General features: G+C 34.5%; 1 protein-coding gene across 1 annotated transcript in view; it reads right to left on the bottom strand.

Annotated features, from left to right (window-relative positions):
• ITGB8 (integrin subunit beta 8) overlaps positions 1-13,808 on the bottom strand; it is a 97,713-nt gene that overhangs the window by 35,234 nt on the left and 48,671 nt on the right. Inside the window, exons 4-6 of the mRNA XM_022587879.3 lie at positions 9,652-9,898; positions 8,077-8,242; positions 7,339-7,497 (exon numbers count right to left, since the gene is read on the bottom strand). Of these exons, the coding sequence (XP_022443587.2) occupies positions 7,339-7,497; positions 8,077-8,242; positions 9,652-9,898 (572 nt within the window). The remainder of the gene's footprint in view (positions 1-7,338; positions 7,498-8,076; positions 8,243-9,651; positions 9,899-13,808) is intronic.

Genomic DNA, 13,808 nt, shown 5'->3' with positions numbered 1-13,808 from the left:
TTGCCTGAAGAGACAGGTCCAAAAACATAGTGCTAAGATCTTTGTCAAAGACCATACTCCCTATGTTTTCTTCTAGGACTTTTGTGGTTTCTGGTCTTACATTTAGGTCTTTAATCCATTTTCAGTTTATTTTTGTATATGGTGTGGAAAAAAATGTTCTAATTTTATTCCTTTGAATGTAGCTGTCCAGTTTTCCCAGCACCACTTGTTGAAGACTGTCTTTTCCCCACTGTATATTCTTGCCTCCGTTGTCATAGATTAATTGACCATATGTGCATGGGCTTATTTCTGGGCTCTCTATTCTGTTCAGCTGATCTGTATGGCTCTTGTTGTGCCAATACCATACTGTTTTGATTATTGTAGCTTTGTAGTATAGTCTGAAGTCAGGAAGCATGATACCTCCAGCTTTCTTCTTTTTTCTCAAGATTTCTTTGGCAATTTGGGGCTCTCCCATGGTTACATATAAATTTTAGGATAATTTGTTCTAGTTCTGTGAAAAATGTTATTGGTAATTTGATAGGGATTGCATTAAATCTGTAGATTGCTTTGGGTAGAATGGCCATTTAAACAATATTAATTCTTCCAATCCAAGAGCATGGGATGTCTTTCCATTTCTTTTTATCGTTTTCAGTTTCCTTCATCAGTGCTTTATAGTTTTCAGAGTATAGGTCTTTCACCTCCTTGGTTAAGTTTATTCCTAGGTATTGTATTCTTTTTGATGTGATTTTAAATGGAATTGTTTTCTTACCTTCTCTTCCTGAGAAAATACATAATACTAATACATTATTAGTGTATAGAAAAGCAATAGATTTTTGTATATTAATCTTGTATCCTGCAACTTTACTGAATTACTTTATTAGTGCTAATAGCTTTTTGATGAAGACTTTAGGGTTTTCTATATACAGTATCATGTCATCTGCATATAGTGATAGAATCATCTATATTCATCAGAGATATTGGCCTGTAATTTTCTTTTTTTTTCACTGTCTTTCTCTGGTTTTGGTGTCAGGGTAATGGTGGCTTCATAGAATGAGTTTGAAAGTGTTTCCTCCTCTTCAATTTCTTGAAATAGTTTAAGAAAGATAGGTATTAACTCTTCTTTATATGTTTGTTAGCGTTCCCCTGTGAAGCCCTTTGGTCCTGGACTTTTGTTTGGGAGGTTTTGATTACTGATTCAATTTCAACACTAGTTATCAGTCTATTCAAATTATCTATTTCTTCCTGATTCAGTCTTGGAATATTGTATGTTTCTAGGAATTTATCCATTTCTTCTAGGTTGTCCAATTTGTTGGCATTAACTGTTCATAGTATTCTCTTATTATTGTATTTCTGTGATAACAGCAGTAGCTTCTCTTTCATTTCTTATCTTGTGTATTTGGGTACTCTCTTTTTTTTTTCTGAATGAACCTGGTTAAAGACTTATCAATTTTGTTTATCTTTTCAAAAAATAAGTTCTTGGTTTCATTGATCTGTTGTTTTTTGGGGGGGTAGTGTCTTTAATTTATTTATTTCTGCTTTGATCTTTATTATATCCTTCTTTCTGCTGACTTTGGACTTTGCTCTTCTTTTTCTAATTCCTTTAGTTGGTAAATTAGGCTGTTTATTTGAGATTTTTCTTATTTCTTCAGTTAGGCCTGTATCACTATTAACTTCCCTCTTAGAACTGCTTTTGGTGCACCCCATATATTTTTGAGTGTTGTGTTCCCATTTTCATTTGCCTTGTCTCAAGATATTTTCTGATTTCCTCATTGGTTTCTTCATTGACCACTGTTGTTTTAGCAGCATGTTGTTTAGTCTCCATGTGCTTGTTCTTTTCCTGTTTTTCTTTCTATAAATTATCTATAGTTTCATGCCATGGTGGTCAGAAAAGATGCTTGATATAATGTCTATTTTCTTAAATTTGTTGAGACTTGTTTTGACAAGCATGTGATCTATCCTGGAGAATGCTCCATGTACACTTGAAAAGAATGTGCGTTCTGCTGTTTTGGATGGAATGTCCTGTAGATATCTATTAAGTCCAACTGGCCTAATGATTCATTTAAGGCCACTGTTCCCTTATTTATTTTCTGTCTGGATGATCTCCCCATTGATGTCATTGGGATGTTAAAGTGCCCTACTATTATTGTATTACTGTCCATTTCTCCCTTTATTTCTGTTAATATTTTATATATGTATTCCTGTTTTGGACACATATATGTTAATGAGTGTAATCTCTTCTTGTATTGATCCCTTTATCATAATATAGTATATAATTCCCTCTTTGTCTTTTGTTGTAGACTTTGTTTTAAAGTCTATTTTGTCTGATAAGGTTCTGCTGCTTCAGCTTTCTTTTGTTTCCATTTGCATAGACTATCAGCCCCTTACTTTCAGTCCGTGTATCTTTAGCTCTCAAGTGAGTGTCTTATAAACAGCATATAGATGGGTTATTTTTTATCCAATCAGCCGCGCTGTGTCCTTTGATTGGAGCATTTAGTCCATTGACATTTAAAGTGATTATTGGTAGGTATGTGCTTATTGCCATCTTGTTACTTTTTTCTGGTTGTTTCTCTGTTTTGTCTTCTTGTTTTAGTCTATCCCCTTGTGGTTTGATGATTTTCTTTAGTTGTATGCTTGTGTTCATGTCTTTTTAGTTTTAGTCTCTTTTTAGTTTAGTGATGTGCTTTAGCTCATCTCTTTTCTTTTTAGTTTTTGTATGCCTATTGCAGGTTTTTGATTTGTGGTTATCATGAAGTTCATATATTTCGACCTTTAACTATATCTACTTGTTTTAAACTGATAGTCATTTAAGTTCAAGGACATTCTAAAAGAGCCACATTTTTTACTATCCCCTCCACCTTTTGTTTTTGGTATCATATTTTATATCTTCATATCAATCCCTTAACTATTTATTGTAGTTTTAGTTGCTTCTACAATTTTTGTCTTTTAACCTTTGTAGTAGCTTATTTAGGTAGTTGAACCCCTGTCTTTACTATATATCTGCCTTTACCAGTGGCATTTTCCCCTTCCTATAATTTATTTCTTTGTTACAGCCTTTTCTTTTTCACTTAAAGGACGCCCTTTAATGTTTCTTGTAAGTTTGGTTTAGTGTTGATTAACTCTGTTAGTTTTTGCTTGTCTGAGATGCTCTTTCTCTCTCCTTCAATTCTGAATGATGACTTGCTGTATAGAGTATCCTAGATTGTAGGGGTTTTTTTCCTTTCAACACTTTAAGTATATCATGTCACTCCCTTCTGGCCTGCAAAGTCTGCTGTAAAACCAGCTGACAGCCTTATGGGTGTTCCCTTGTATGTGACTCTTTATTTTTCTCTTGCTGAAGTCCTCTCTTTACCTTTAACTAAAAGTTGTAACAATATTTTTTTTAAAACCAGCTGCATATGGACTTAAAACTTTCTGGGTGCATTTAGCCTGAGTGATATTCCCTTTACTTTCCTGATGGTGCATGTTCATAAAACCCAAAGGTGCTAACACTCTAAACTGATCTTATCTTTTTAATTAATTTAAAAAGTTTTTCTTATGCAGTGTTAAGCAGAGAAAAACAAAGTAAGAATCAGGAAATAAGGTGAAAATTTTTATTATATGCTTTAGTTTTGACATATTAGAATTTTAATGTTATTATTCTTATAATTATGTATCAGTAATTTCCATGAGACTAAATAAGTAAAGGAATTCTGAGGAGTTAAATGATAGGAGGGGTGAAGAATCACTGACCATAATATGATGGGGCACAAAAAAATGCTCAGAGAAAGAAACACCATACCTGAGCTACTAATATAATTAGAAGTGTGGTAGGATCTTGCTTATTTGCATCTCTCCATCAGGACTGAGAGTCACAGCAATATTTGAAAGTCCCATTAATAATGGTTCATTGCATGACCTGTGTGCCTCTTCCAAATATTTGCTCTTTGGGCCCCTTTCATTGTTACTGGAGACTCTGGTGTTATTCTTGGCCAAGGATGGGGTGAATGGTTGTGAGGAGGGCTTTGCATGAAGTGGGAATCACCCTGGAGGAGCTGGGTAGGGAGACAGGGTGAAATTATAGGACCTCAGTATTAACCTGTCTTCTACACCATTAACAATTTTTATACTAACCTCTACCATTTAAGAAACAAATCCTTATTTTAAGCTGGCATTATTACTGGTAAATTATAAAACTACATTACTACTCAAGTTTTTCATACTGGCAACCGGAGAAAAAGCAGTGGAAAAGGTAATTTATTTAATACTATAATATTATTTGCCAATGGCCATATATAAAATGTAATAATGCTTAAACTGTTTAAAATTTTATCATGTTATGTAATTTAAGTAAGCCAGATTATCTGCTTTATTTCTTCTATAAGTAAGACTGTAACTAGAAAGTTAGAGCAGAAACTACAGCAAGAACTTCACTGCTCTATTTATTCTAGTTTTCCCTTGAGACACTGTGGCAAAGTGGTTAAGAATATAGATTTTAATAAAAGATTGAACTGGATTGAGCCCTACCTCTGCCACTTATTAACTTCTTAGCTGTCTGTCCTCAGTCAACATTCTTAGTTTCTTCTCCCCTCAGTTTTTCTGTTTATAAAAGAAAGATAACTATGACTACCGTACCAAGTTGTTGTAAAGATAAATTTCATACTGTATACACTGTACTGTATGCAGTATACTGATACTGTATGTACATATGTGGTTTCAGTTAATAAAAACTGAAAACAGGGTAGATGTTATAATTCTGGAATTCACATTGACCGTCATGAAATAGCTAGGTGAATAAGCAGTAGAACTCTGGATCATGTAATTTAGACATGTAAAAGGTCTTTTATCATTTCCTTTTATAAATGAAAGGACCAGAGTCTTGGCCCAAGAAGCTCAGGTACTATTCAACATTACTGGTATTGGCTGCTAGACATAAAGCCAAGAAGCAAAGTGTTTGATTGCTTGTCTAAATAATACCTTTTTAAATTCCTCTATAATGGCTGAATAGGAGAGAATGGAGGTCATTTTAAAATAAGCAGGTACATATGCTTATTAGGCTCAGGGTAGCTTTGGATGTAGGAGGTTTCAGAGCAGTCGTACACCTTGTGTATATAAACACATAGTCAAGGGATCAATCAAAATGCTTCAACTTCTTTTGTTTTAGGGCAGTGTCCCTGGAAATGAAGGGAATGAACTTCTTAGGAAGAAGATCTCTTAAAACACAGACATGGGATAAATGAGATAAAAATATTCTTCTAAGCTATTAATAAACACACTACTCCTTGGTTTATTCAATACATATCAGTGACATGTGGAAGGTTCATTGTTTTAAGTAGGTAAAACAATTTTCAAGAAAGCAAATAAAGTTCATGATAGTTTGTCCAAATTCCTGATATCATAAGAGCCCAAACACTGTGTAAAATTCCATCAGAATTATAATTTGTTTCCATAAGGTTATATGGCATGGCATATGTCTAAAAGTATGAGAACATTTCTTTGCCTTAAGGAATCCGTCCTCTATGAGCAACAGCACCCTCTAAAATACAATTATGGAGCGATGACTTCAATGACTTGGCAAAACTTCAAAATGATAATGCAATGCAATTTGAGAATAATGTGATTATTATTTTCCCTTTAAAAAAAAAAAAGCTTCTACTTGTCTCACAATAGAATAGTTCCTCTTGTCTTCTCCTCCACTCCCAGTAAATGAATTAGAACTCTGTCTCAGATTAAAAGAGGTTGAATGGAAGGAAAGATAATAAATGACTTAATTAAAGTGGATGGGTCTACCAAAGTGAAATGTGGCTGAGTAGAAGAGAATTAGCAAAAAGAAAGACACTAAGGGAATAACTCCAAATGCTAAAATTTAAAATTCAAATTCTAGTTATTTTAAAAAATCTTTAAATGTTGAGGCTGCTTTCAAGAATCTAAACCAACCAAGGGTTGAACTTGTTTTATGTGGTAATAACAGTTGCTCCTCTAGACTTTCAAAAAGTCTGGTAGAATGTTTCAGATTAACAAAATTTAAACTATTTAAATTTCACTCATGGGAACCACACACATTTCAGCATAATTTATATGTTTCTAATATTGCATTTCCCAAACTGTGCATGAGGTGCCTTAGAGCACTGCAGTACACTCACCAGGGTACCTCAAAATATCTTGAATTTTTAAGGGAAGCACAGTAATATGTGGCATCTGTCAGGTACCCATGAACTACTAGCTGGAGGTGGTTCACAGCTTTACCATTACATTCGGCTCTGTTCTTTTAGATGATGCCATATCTTTGCAAAACTGGGCAACATGAAAATCAGTGCGGAACAGGAAGTGAGGATGGTTATATCTAGTCTGATTCCAAGGCTTGGGAAGTTCCCATTGTAACTTATTTACTAAGAATGACAAACTATACATATATATATATATATATATATATATATATATACACACACACACACACATATATTTTTTGATGTTCATGTGTGTTATTTTTTTAACTGGCTACTAAGTTTTTAGGACACAAATAGTTATGTTATTTGGACCTAACTACTTAATAAACAGAACTGTCAGGCTCTTTGGTTGTTTTGCCTACGTGTACGAGGGAAAAGATTACTGAGACACTAGGTACCGCAATATAAGAAAGTTTGGAAGCTTTTGTTCTAACATTTGCATGCCTGTATAAGTAGGTGTCACGTCACAAGTAAATGATGCTTTATGCAGTTATTTTCTACATGAATGATAGCTAATGCTGGGAAAGATGTTCTAAGAGATTGTATTTAAATATATGATTCAGAGCCGAAACTAACCCTCAGGAAGCAATCCAGATATGCACTGTTTAAACAAAAGAGCCCTTAAATATACATAAACTTCAGAAGGAAGGAGTGAGGTATAAAATTGAAAGCCGGTTTTGTTTTACTCCTTTTTTCCCCTGGTCTCTACTTTGATTCTGTCTATTTTACTGCGAGGATTCCTCAAGCCAAATACGTTCTTCTTAATCTCTAATATGTTTTTCAATACTAACCCTGTAGAAGTAGTTATAAGTAAACTAGTAAGGCAAAGGTATATGTATATGCTCTTTTCCTTTTAAGGTCCTTCAGTTGAGTAAAAAGTAAGCTCTTCTATCACTCTTATTTTCATAAATTATACAGTGCTTTGTAGGATATTAGAGAGTCAGCTACTAGATATTATCAAAGTATTTCAGCCTTATATTTTATTGAGCAGAATTTATAGACTGCATTGTTCTGTAACTTGTCTTTCATGACTTATCCTGACTCTGCATCATGATCCTTTAGGTAATTTCTCGGTACAAGGACAGCTGAATTGCCAATTTAAACTTACACTATAACCAGAAAAGTCATAACTACTAATAGGCTATTGCTGTATTACCATGCTCGTTGATCTGACGTAGACGTTGTTTTTCAGATGGCAGTTTCCGTCATTTGGCACCACTATGCCTGCCAATTTGCTATCTAGAGCAAGATGAGATGTCTGATCTGTCATCACCAGCAGCAACCTTTTAGCTTCTTTTCGCCATCCAATGTGACTCTTAAAATAAACATGTAATTAGATCTTGTACAATAACATAGATCTTTACTATGGTCTTCATTTCAAGTAAACATTAAATTTAAAACATTAAGTCAGGCTAGAATGATGTGCATAAATTCAGTGCTGTTTCATAAATAGCATTAACTTTTATTTGTATATCCTCTTCCACAGCCGTTTGACCACACTATCTCCTGGCTAGAGACTTCTGGTGTTCCACAGAGGAAGAGCAAGCCAGGTTTATGAAGTGCAGACTGCCCACTGTGATGTGAGTAGGACAACAAGCTATTTCTGTTTTTTTCCTTGGAGAGCAGTGAGTGAAAAGAGCAGCCCTTTTGGAAATGATTTTCCAAGTACATAAGTTATTCTTTCCCTTTTATCTTTTCCTATTTATAACCCTCTCCTAATTTAGCCCCTCTGTCCTGAACACATACCAAAATGAATAATACTGGTGACGACACAGATAGGAGAAGAATGTATTCTTCTATGCTATGTTTTCACTCCATAAATCAAAGGGAAAAATCCTAAATTCTTGGAGAATTTTTCATCTGAGCAAATATTCAATAATGTGAAACTTCTTACCTCACAGACAGCTGCCTGAAGCATAGCATCAAAACCTCCTTCAGGTGTATCTATATTTCCAGAGATCTTCTGTCTGTGAACTGCTTTTTCAAACTCAGTGATGTTTTCCGTCAAAGACAGCACATGGATATACCCATGGGGAGGCATACAGTCTAAGTTGTAGTCACTATATGGGTAAAGAAGAAATGCAAATTCTGTTTTGCTATGCGTCCTTCAAAGATCCAAAATACTACTCATGGTCATAGTAAAAGTGTGTGGTTGATGTGAGAAGGGAATACCTTTTTTATTTTTGCCAAGAAAATTTTATTAGAGAAAATCTGTATTTTATAAAATCAGAGAAAAGCTCAATATTGGTGAATATTTCTTTGCATGTAGCAGTATAATGCCTTGGTCGTCAAAACATAAAGAAGATTAAACATGTTTAATATAGGACACCTAAGGGCTTTTATTATGCTAATATGCACTGTTAATTTTTAAGAGGAGATGAAAATTTACAGTGATTTCCTATCACATTTGCCCATGGAACAGCTGAAAAACACTTTTTGGGAAATGTTTTTAGGAATTTAGTTAAAATATTATACTACTGTTAGATATTTTAAAATATTTTGCTAATTTTAAAGTGATGCTTGGTGTAGAATTATTGATGAATGGTCAAAATTCATTAAAATTGTTTTGAGAATTCCATAATGTCCCCAAAGGTGAGGATCATTCCTCAGGTGCATTTGTGTTCAGGGAGAAGGTGTGTGAAGCTCCATGTGGAGAGGCATCAGTCTTGTTCCTCTACAACAGAAAGCAGAGTTGTTTTGGTAAATTAGAGTATATACTGTAAAGTGATGTGGGCAATTCATGAAAGTAGGAAAGAAGACGATAAAATGAAATGTTTTGTTAAGGAAGAACTGAACACATTTATAGTTCTCTCTGAAAATTCAACAGGCTAAGTATCGTGTGAGAAATTCATATTTTAAAGGTCTGTTTTCCTTTCATAGTAGGGAATATGCTGTTCCAAAATGATAAGAAAAAGGGCTCTTCCTAGCAAACAAATTCTCCCTTTTGACCTACCTATCCTCCATGTGCTAGCTGAGTTTTGTTTGAAATCACATCATAAGCAATGTAATTATAAACAGTCACAATACAGTAATGGAAATACAGATGCAATACTGGCAAAATAAGTACTTTAAATTTGATAAACCTTAATTCAGCAAATTTGGATCAATCAAAAAAGGAATACAGAAGTTTCAAAGACGTATTTTATATATATATATATATTATATACATATATATATATATATATGGTAGCCTGATTATTGGAGGTTTATCCAAAATTACTAATATTATTTGTGTTTTTTGTAATAGAAACTAAGTGAATGATATTTGAAAAAATATAAAGTAAAAAGCCACCCTTCAGTCTCAGAAGTTTTCAGATAGAAACATACTTCTTCTATACATATTTTCATTTATCATTTAATTAAAACAAAAGTATAAAATTTAGTAAGTCTTTGATTTAAATACAAAATGAGGTTTTATAAGATTTTAAATTTGTTTAGCATTAGGAAGTCCACGTCAAATATTAGATACCTGCATTGATTATGAATTCTTTCTGGATGGATACTAATGTATGGTGAAACTGTTTTATCAACGTATGAGCCAAATCCAAGGCGGAAGTCATGGGAGAAAAATGCCATTTTTCTAGATAAATCATTTCCAACTGAATTTAATTTTTCAATATTATTGTGCATTGATGCTGAGACATCAACCAGATAATAAAGATCCACAGGATATTTCTTCAGAGGATGAATTTTCAGCATAAAATTAGCTTCAGCTCCTAGTTCAGAGAAAGACAAACATAGTATAGTATTCATTTTAAACATCTCAGGTTAAGCTATCAATAAGCCAGTCACATTTTAGGTATAGAACAATTATCACAAATTTGTGCATAATGAATGAAATTGGGAATATTCCAGAATAATTTCAAGGCAGTTTGGAAACGGTACCATCCCAGACATACCAATGTCTTAGTCTCCAACTTCTACAGTGCATTTCTCGTAATTCTATAGGGCAGATAGAAATAATAACAAATAGACCAGCTCAACATAAATGTAATAGGTAATATATTTATCACCATATGAACCTGTATTTCTAGTGTCTAGTAAAGCACAGCACAAACAGCAAGCAGCATTCTATCATAAGAGAGAGTAGGTGTCTGTGCTTGTTTTCAGGTCGCATTTAGATATGAAGACAGCCAGAAAGGTATTCTAAGAAAATTTACCCCTTATTGGATGCAGGTATAGATTCATTCTTTTGGGTTAAGGTATATTTACATATGAGATGTGAAAACTCTGGTACTGAGAAGTACATTAAGCTATTCAAAATAATTCCTACCTCATCATGTTACTTGATTAGATTCTCCCCAACAGTTAGTTGTAAGAAGAAATGAGACAGTGGTCGAAGAATGATATGTAGCAGTGCCACATTGAGGACCAAGACAATGTAGGGGACAGCATTTGTCCAATGCATAATGGGTGCATGATAAACATATGTTGAAGAGGGATCACAGGGGCAAAGAAACTGGATGAGTAGAGAGGGTCACCATACGGAGAATTGTTGGAGCCTCCAAAAGACAACTGTCTTTGCAATACAGTTTTATTTAGTTTTCTGTCCATTATCAAGTGATACAAGGATTTGGTACCCTACAGAGTTAGTACTTCTGTATTTAACTTTTTAAAGTACATGATGAAAAGTTATCAATTTAAATAGAAGAAGTTTCTGAATTTTACTTTTTTAAATAATAAAGCAAATGCTTATAAGTCATTAATTATTTGCACATGGGGAATATTTTGAGTGTAAAAAATTTTTTAATAAATACAAATTTGTATACATATTGGTAGCCTGATCTACTTATTAAAGGAATCTTACAATTTATCAAATCATATTTTCAGTCTTAATATCTTAAAAATAGCAATATTTTAAAACTTACTTCACAAATCAAATGTTCTTCAGCCAGATTATGGAATGTATTAAAAATAGTAAGGTTTTTTGGTTTGTAATATTAATTATGGGAGAAAGGGGCTATTTACTTATTCCTAATTTGCCTTTAAATGCAGGAAACTTCTTTATTATAACATTCTTGGATTTTCAGCCCAAGAGTTTGGGAGGAGAAATTGGGCTTGCATAGCCCAGCCCAGTCAATTCTTTCACTCCTTTTTTTTAGGAGCTGGGCTGCCTCCAGTGAACATATATTTGGCTCTGCTTTCCAAGTATCTGGTGAAAAATCCTGCCCATGTGGAAGTGTCCTGCAATTTGGGTAGAGAAGTTTAATTCAGAAGAATGATAGAATCTGGTAGATAGGGCTGGATCGATGAGAAATAGAAATGGAGCGTATTGGGGAGTGTGGTTCATGTGGAGGAGCTTGAATTTTAATGTGTGGGTCAGCATTTAATTTTTAATTTTTTTAAAGTTGTGTAGTTGTTTTTTAACTGTTGACTTGGACATATGGCTGAAGGCATTAGGAGCTGGCCACATGGTATTTTCATCTTGATGGATCATTATAGTTTATGGTGGCTCTGTCTAAAGATGAATGGCTGCCTATTTTTATAGAGTCATCGAAAAATGTACCAGATATTTAGCGTATTGTGTGAGTTGTTATATTATTGGTTGGTTATCTCAGCCAACAGGCAGAGTCTACAAAGCATCAGCAAAAGCACAGGCCTTGGAGGCCTGAGCTATTCAGGGAGCTCCAGTAAAATGCTAGCCACACAGGAGCCTTCAACACAGGTCAGCTGCTCATAGCCTAGCGAGCGAATCCTAGTCTCACTGACCTCCGCAAAGAAGAGGGCTTTTAGGAAGCCTTGCCAGGCTTTTAGGAAGCCTGGCCAAATGGCCATGGTTAGAGGGTGCAGGCTGCTGTAGCTTGATTTTGATTACATAGGTGCTGGCGTTAGCACATGTACCTGGGTCAGTTGAAGACCTCAGCGTGGGCTGACACCTCAGTAAGACAAGTTTTCACTAAAGGAGAAAGGAGAATCTTTCTGTACACAGGCCTTTTACTCATCGCTGGAGAGAATGATAATCGCTACTTTTAAACTGCAAGGCACTTGAGTTTCCTAAAAGGTTCTAGCTTTAAGTAGTAAGCTTAAGGTGGGCAGCCCTACATAGGCTGACCCCAAACCCCACTCTGCTTGTTAAGGAGGAAGCTGAAGGGGCCAAGCTTAGCTTACCATATTTTGCCCATGAGCCTGAGACACTCCCCACATTATGCTCTCAAGTTGGCTTTGGATTGGATAATTATATATGACGGAGAAACCTTCTCTTGGAGGCAGTAGAAATATCTTTTCATGGGAACATGGATACCATGTCCCTGGATAAAATCGCCATTCAGTTCCTACTGGGGTGCCACCAGCACTGGGCTCAAAGGGAAGATGACATTAAAGAGGTTTTGAATATATCGAATGAGAAAGTAACACATCTAAAAATAAGACAATATCTGCGGCCATCACCACTGTGATATAAATTCCAGCAGCAATGTCTTAAATGCTACTCTGAGAGAAGGAGCTATGTGGGGGTGGATTCTTTTAGTGGGTAAGAGCTACTAAGTGCAGTGATCCATATAAAATATTTACCACAGTATTTGGTACACAGTAAATATATAGACATTAGTAATTATTACCATTAGTATTACTAGATTCTAACATTAGATCTGTTCTAATGTTAGAATAGATGATAGATAGAACTGTTCTATCTAACATTAGATAGAACAACATTAGGATAAGAACTGTTTATTTATCTCTGAAGCCTCTGGGCTTGGTACGTGCATAGCCACTCATAAATGTTCTTTAAACTATATTGGAAGAATATTTTGATACAGCATTTCAAAAGGCCCATATATATACCACAGTAAGAAGCTAATATTTATAACTTCTTTCCCATAGTTTAGGGAGATCTTAAATAGTTTCTCTCTATAAGAGGAAAAGAGTATCATCTGGCCCCAAAATATTTATGCCACCACTTACATTATCTCCAGGAAAGCTTCATCCTCATAATTTGAGATTCTAAAGGCTCAAGTCCTATTCCTTTGATTAACTTTAAAGGCAAGAAAAGAGTCTGTGACATAGAATAAGAAAGAGGACTTGGAGGAAAGTTGAGACCTACTTAGAGCTATTGCCAATATTGGTTTGAATAGACCAAAAAACTAAAGTTGTTCGAATGAGTTTTAAATCACTCAAATAATGGCATGAGCATCTCTGAAGAGCTGGCTACAACAAACATGACTGGATATTAAGAAAAGATAACTAAGAAATATTCTGCATAAGATGAAACTGAAAAACCATAAGAAAATATGGAGAACTGTAGCAGGAGGAAAGAGCTGCCAATTTCTATTCATTATCCTTGAGCAGGGGAAGGAGAAGGCCCAAGAATTAGACTAGTTTGAAACAGCAAGGTACAGATTCCAGCACATTTCTGGATTTCTGTGTGGGATAAAATGGGGGATATGTGCCAGGTGTTGAGGAGGAAAAATGCATGACTCTATATTTTTAGGTTTTTTGAAAAAAGTTTTGAATTCAAGAAGAATACCTGAAAAATCTTACATTTTAAATTAAGCTACACTAAAGAACTTTTTTTCTTTAAAATATTAAAATGAATCAAGTTTGAAACCTTTTCTCCAATTAGTGAAGTACAAATTATACTCATCCTTGTCATATACATTATATTACTTCTGAAACAGAAATCGAGAATTA

This window comes from Delphinapterus leucas, chromosome 9 (assembly GCF_059928025.1).
Source record: "Delphinapterus leucas isolate spDelLeu-1000000601 "Yukka" chromosome 9, BTC_Dleu_Yukka2, whole genome shotgun sequence".
NCBI classification, from domain to species: Eukaryota; Metazoa; Chordata; class Mammalia; order Artiodactyla; family Monodontidae; genus Delphinapterus; species Delphinapterus leucas.
This window is presented reverse-complemented; position numbering and strand designations above follow the sequence as displayed.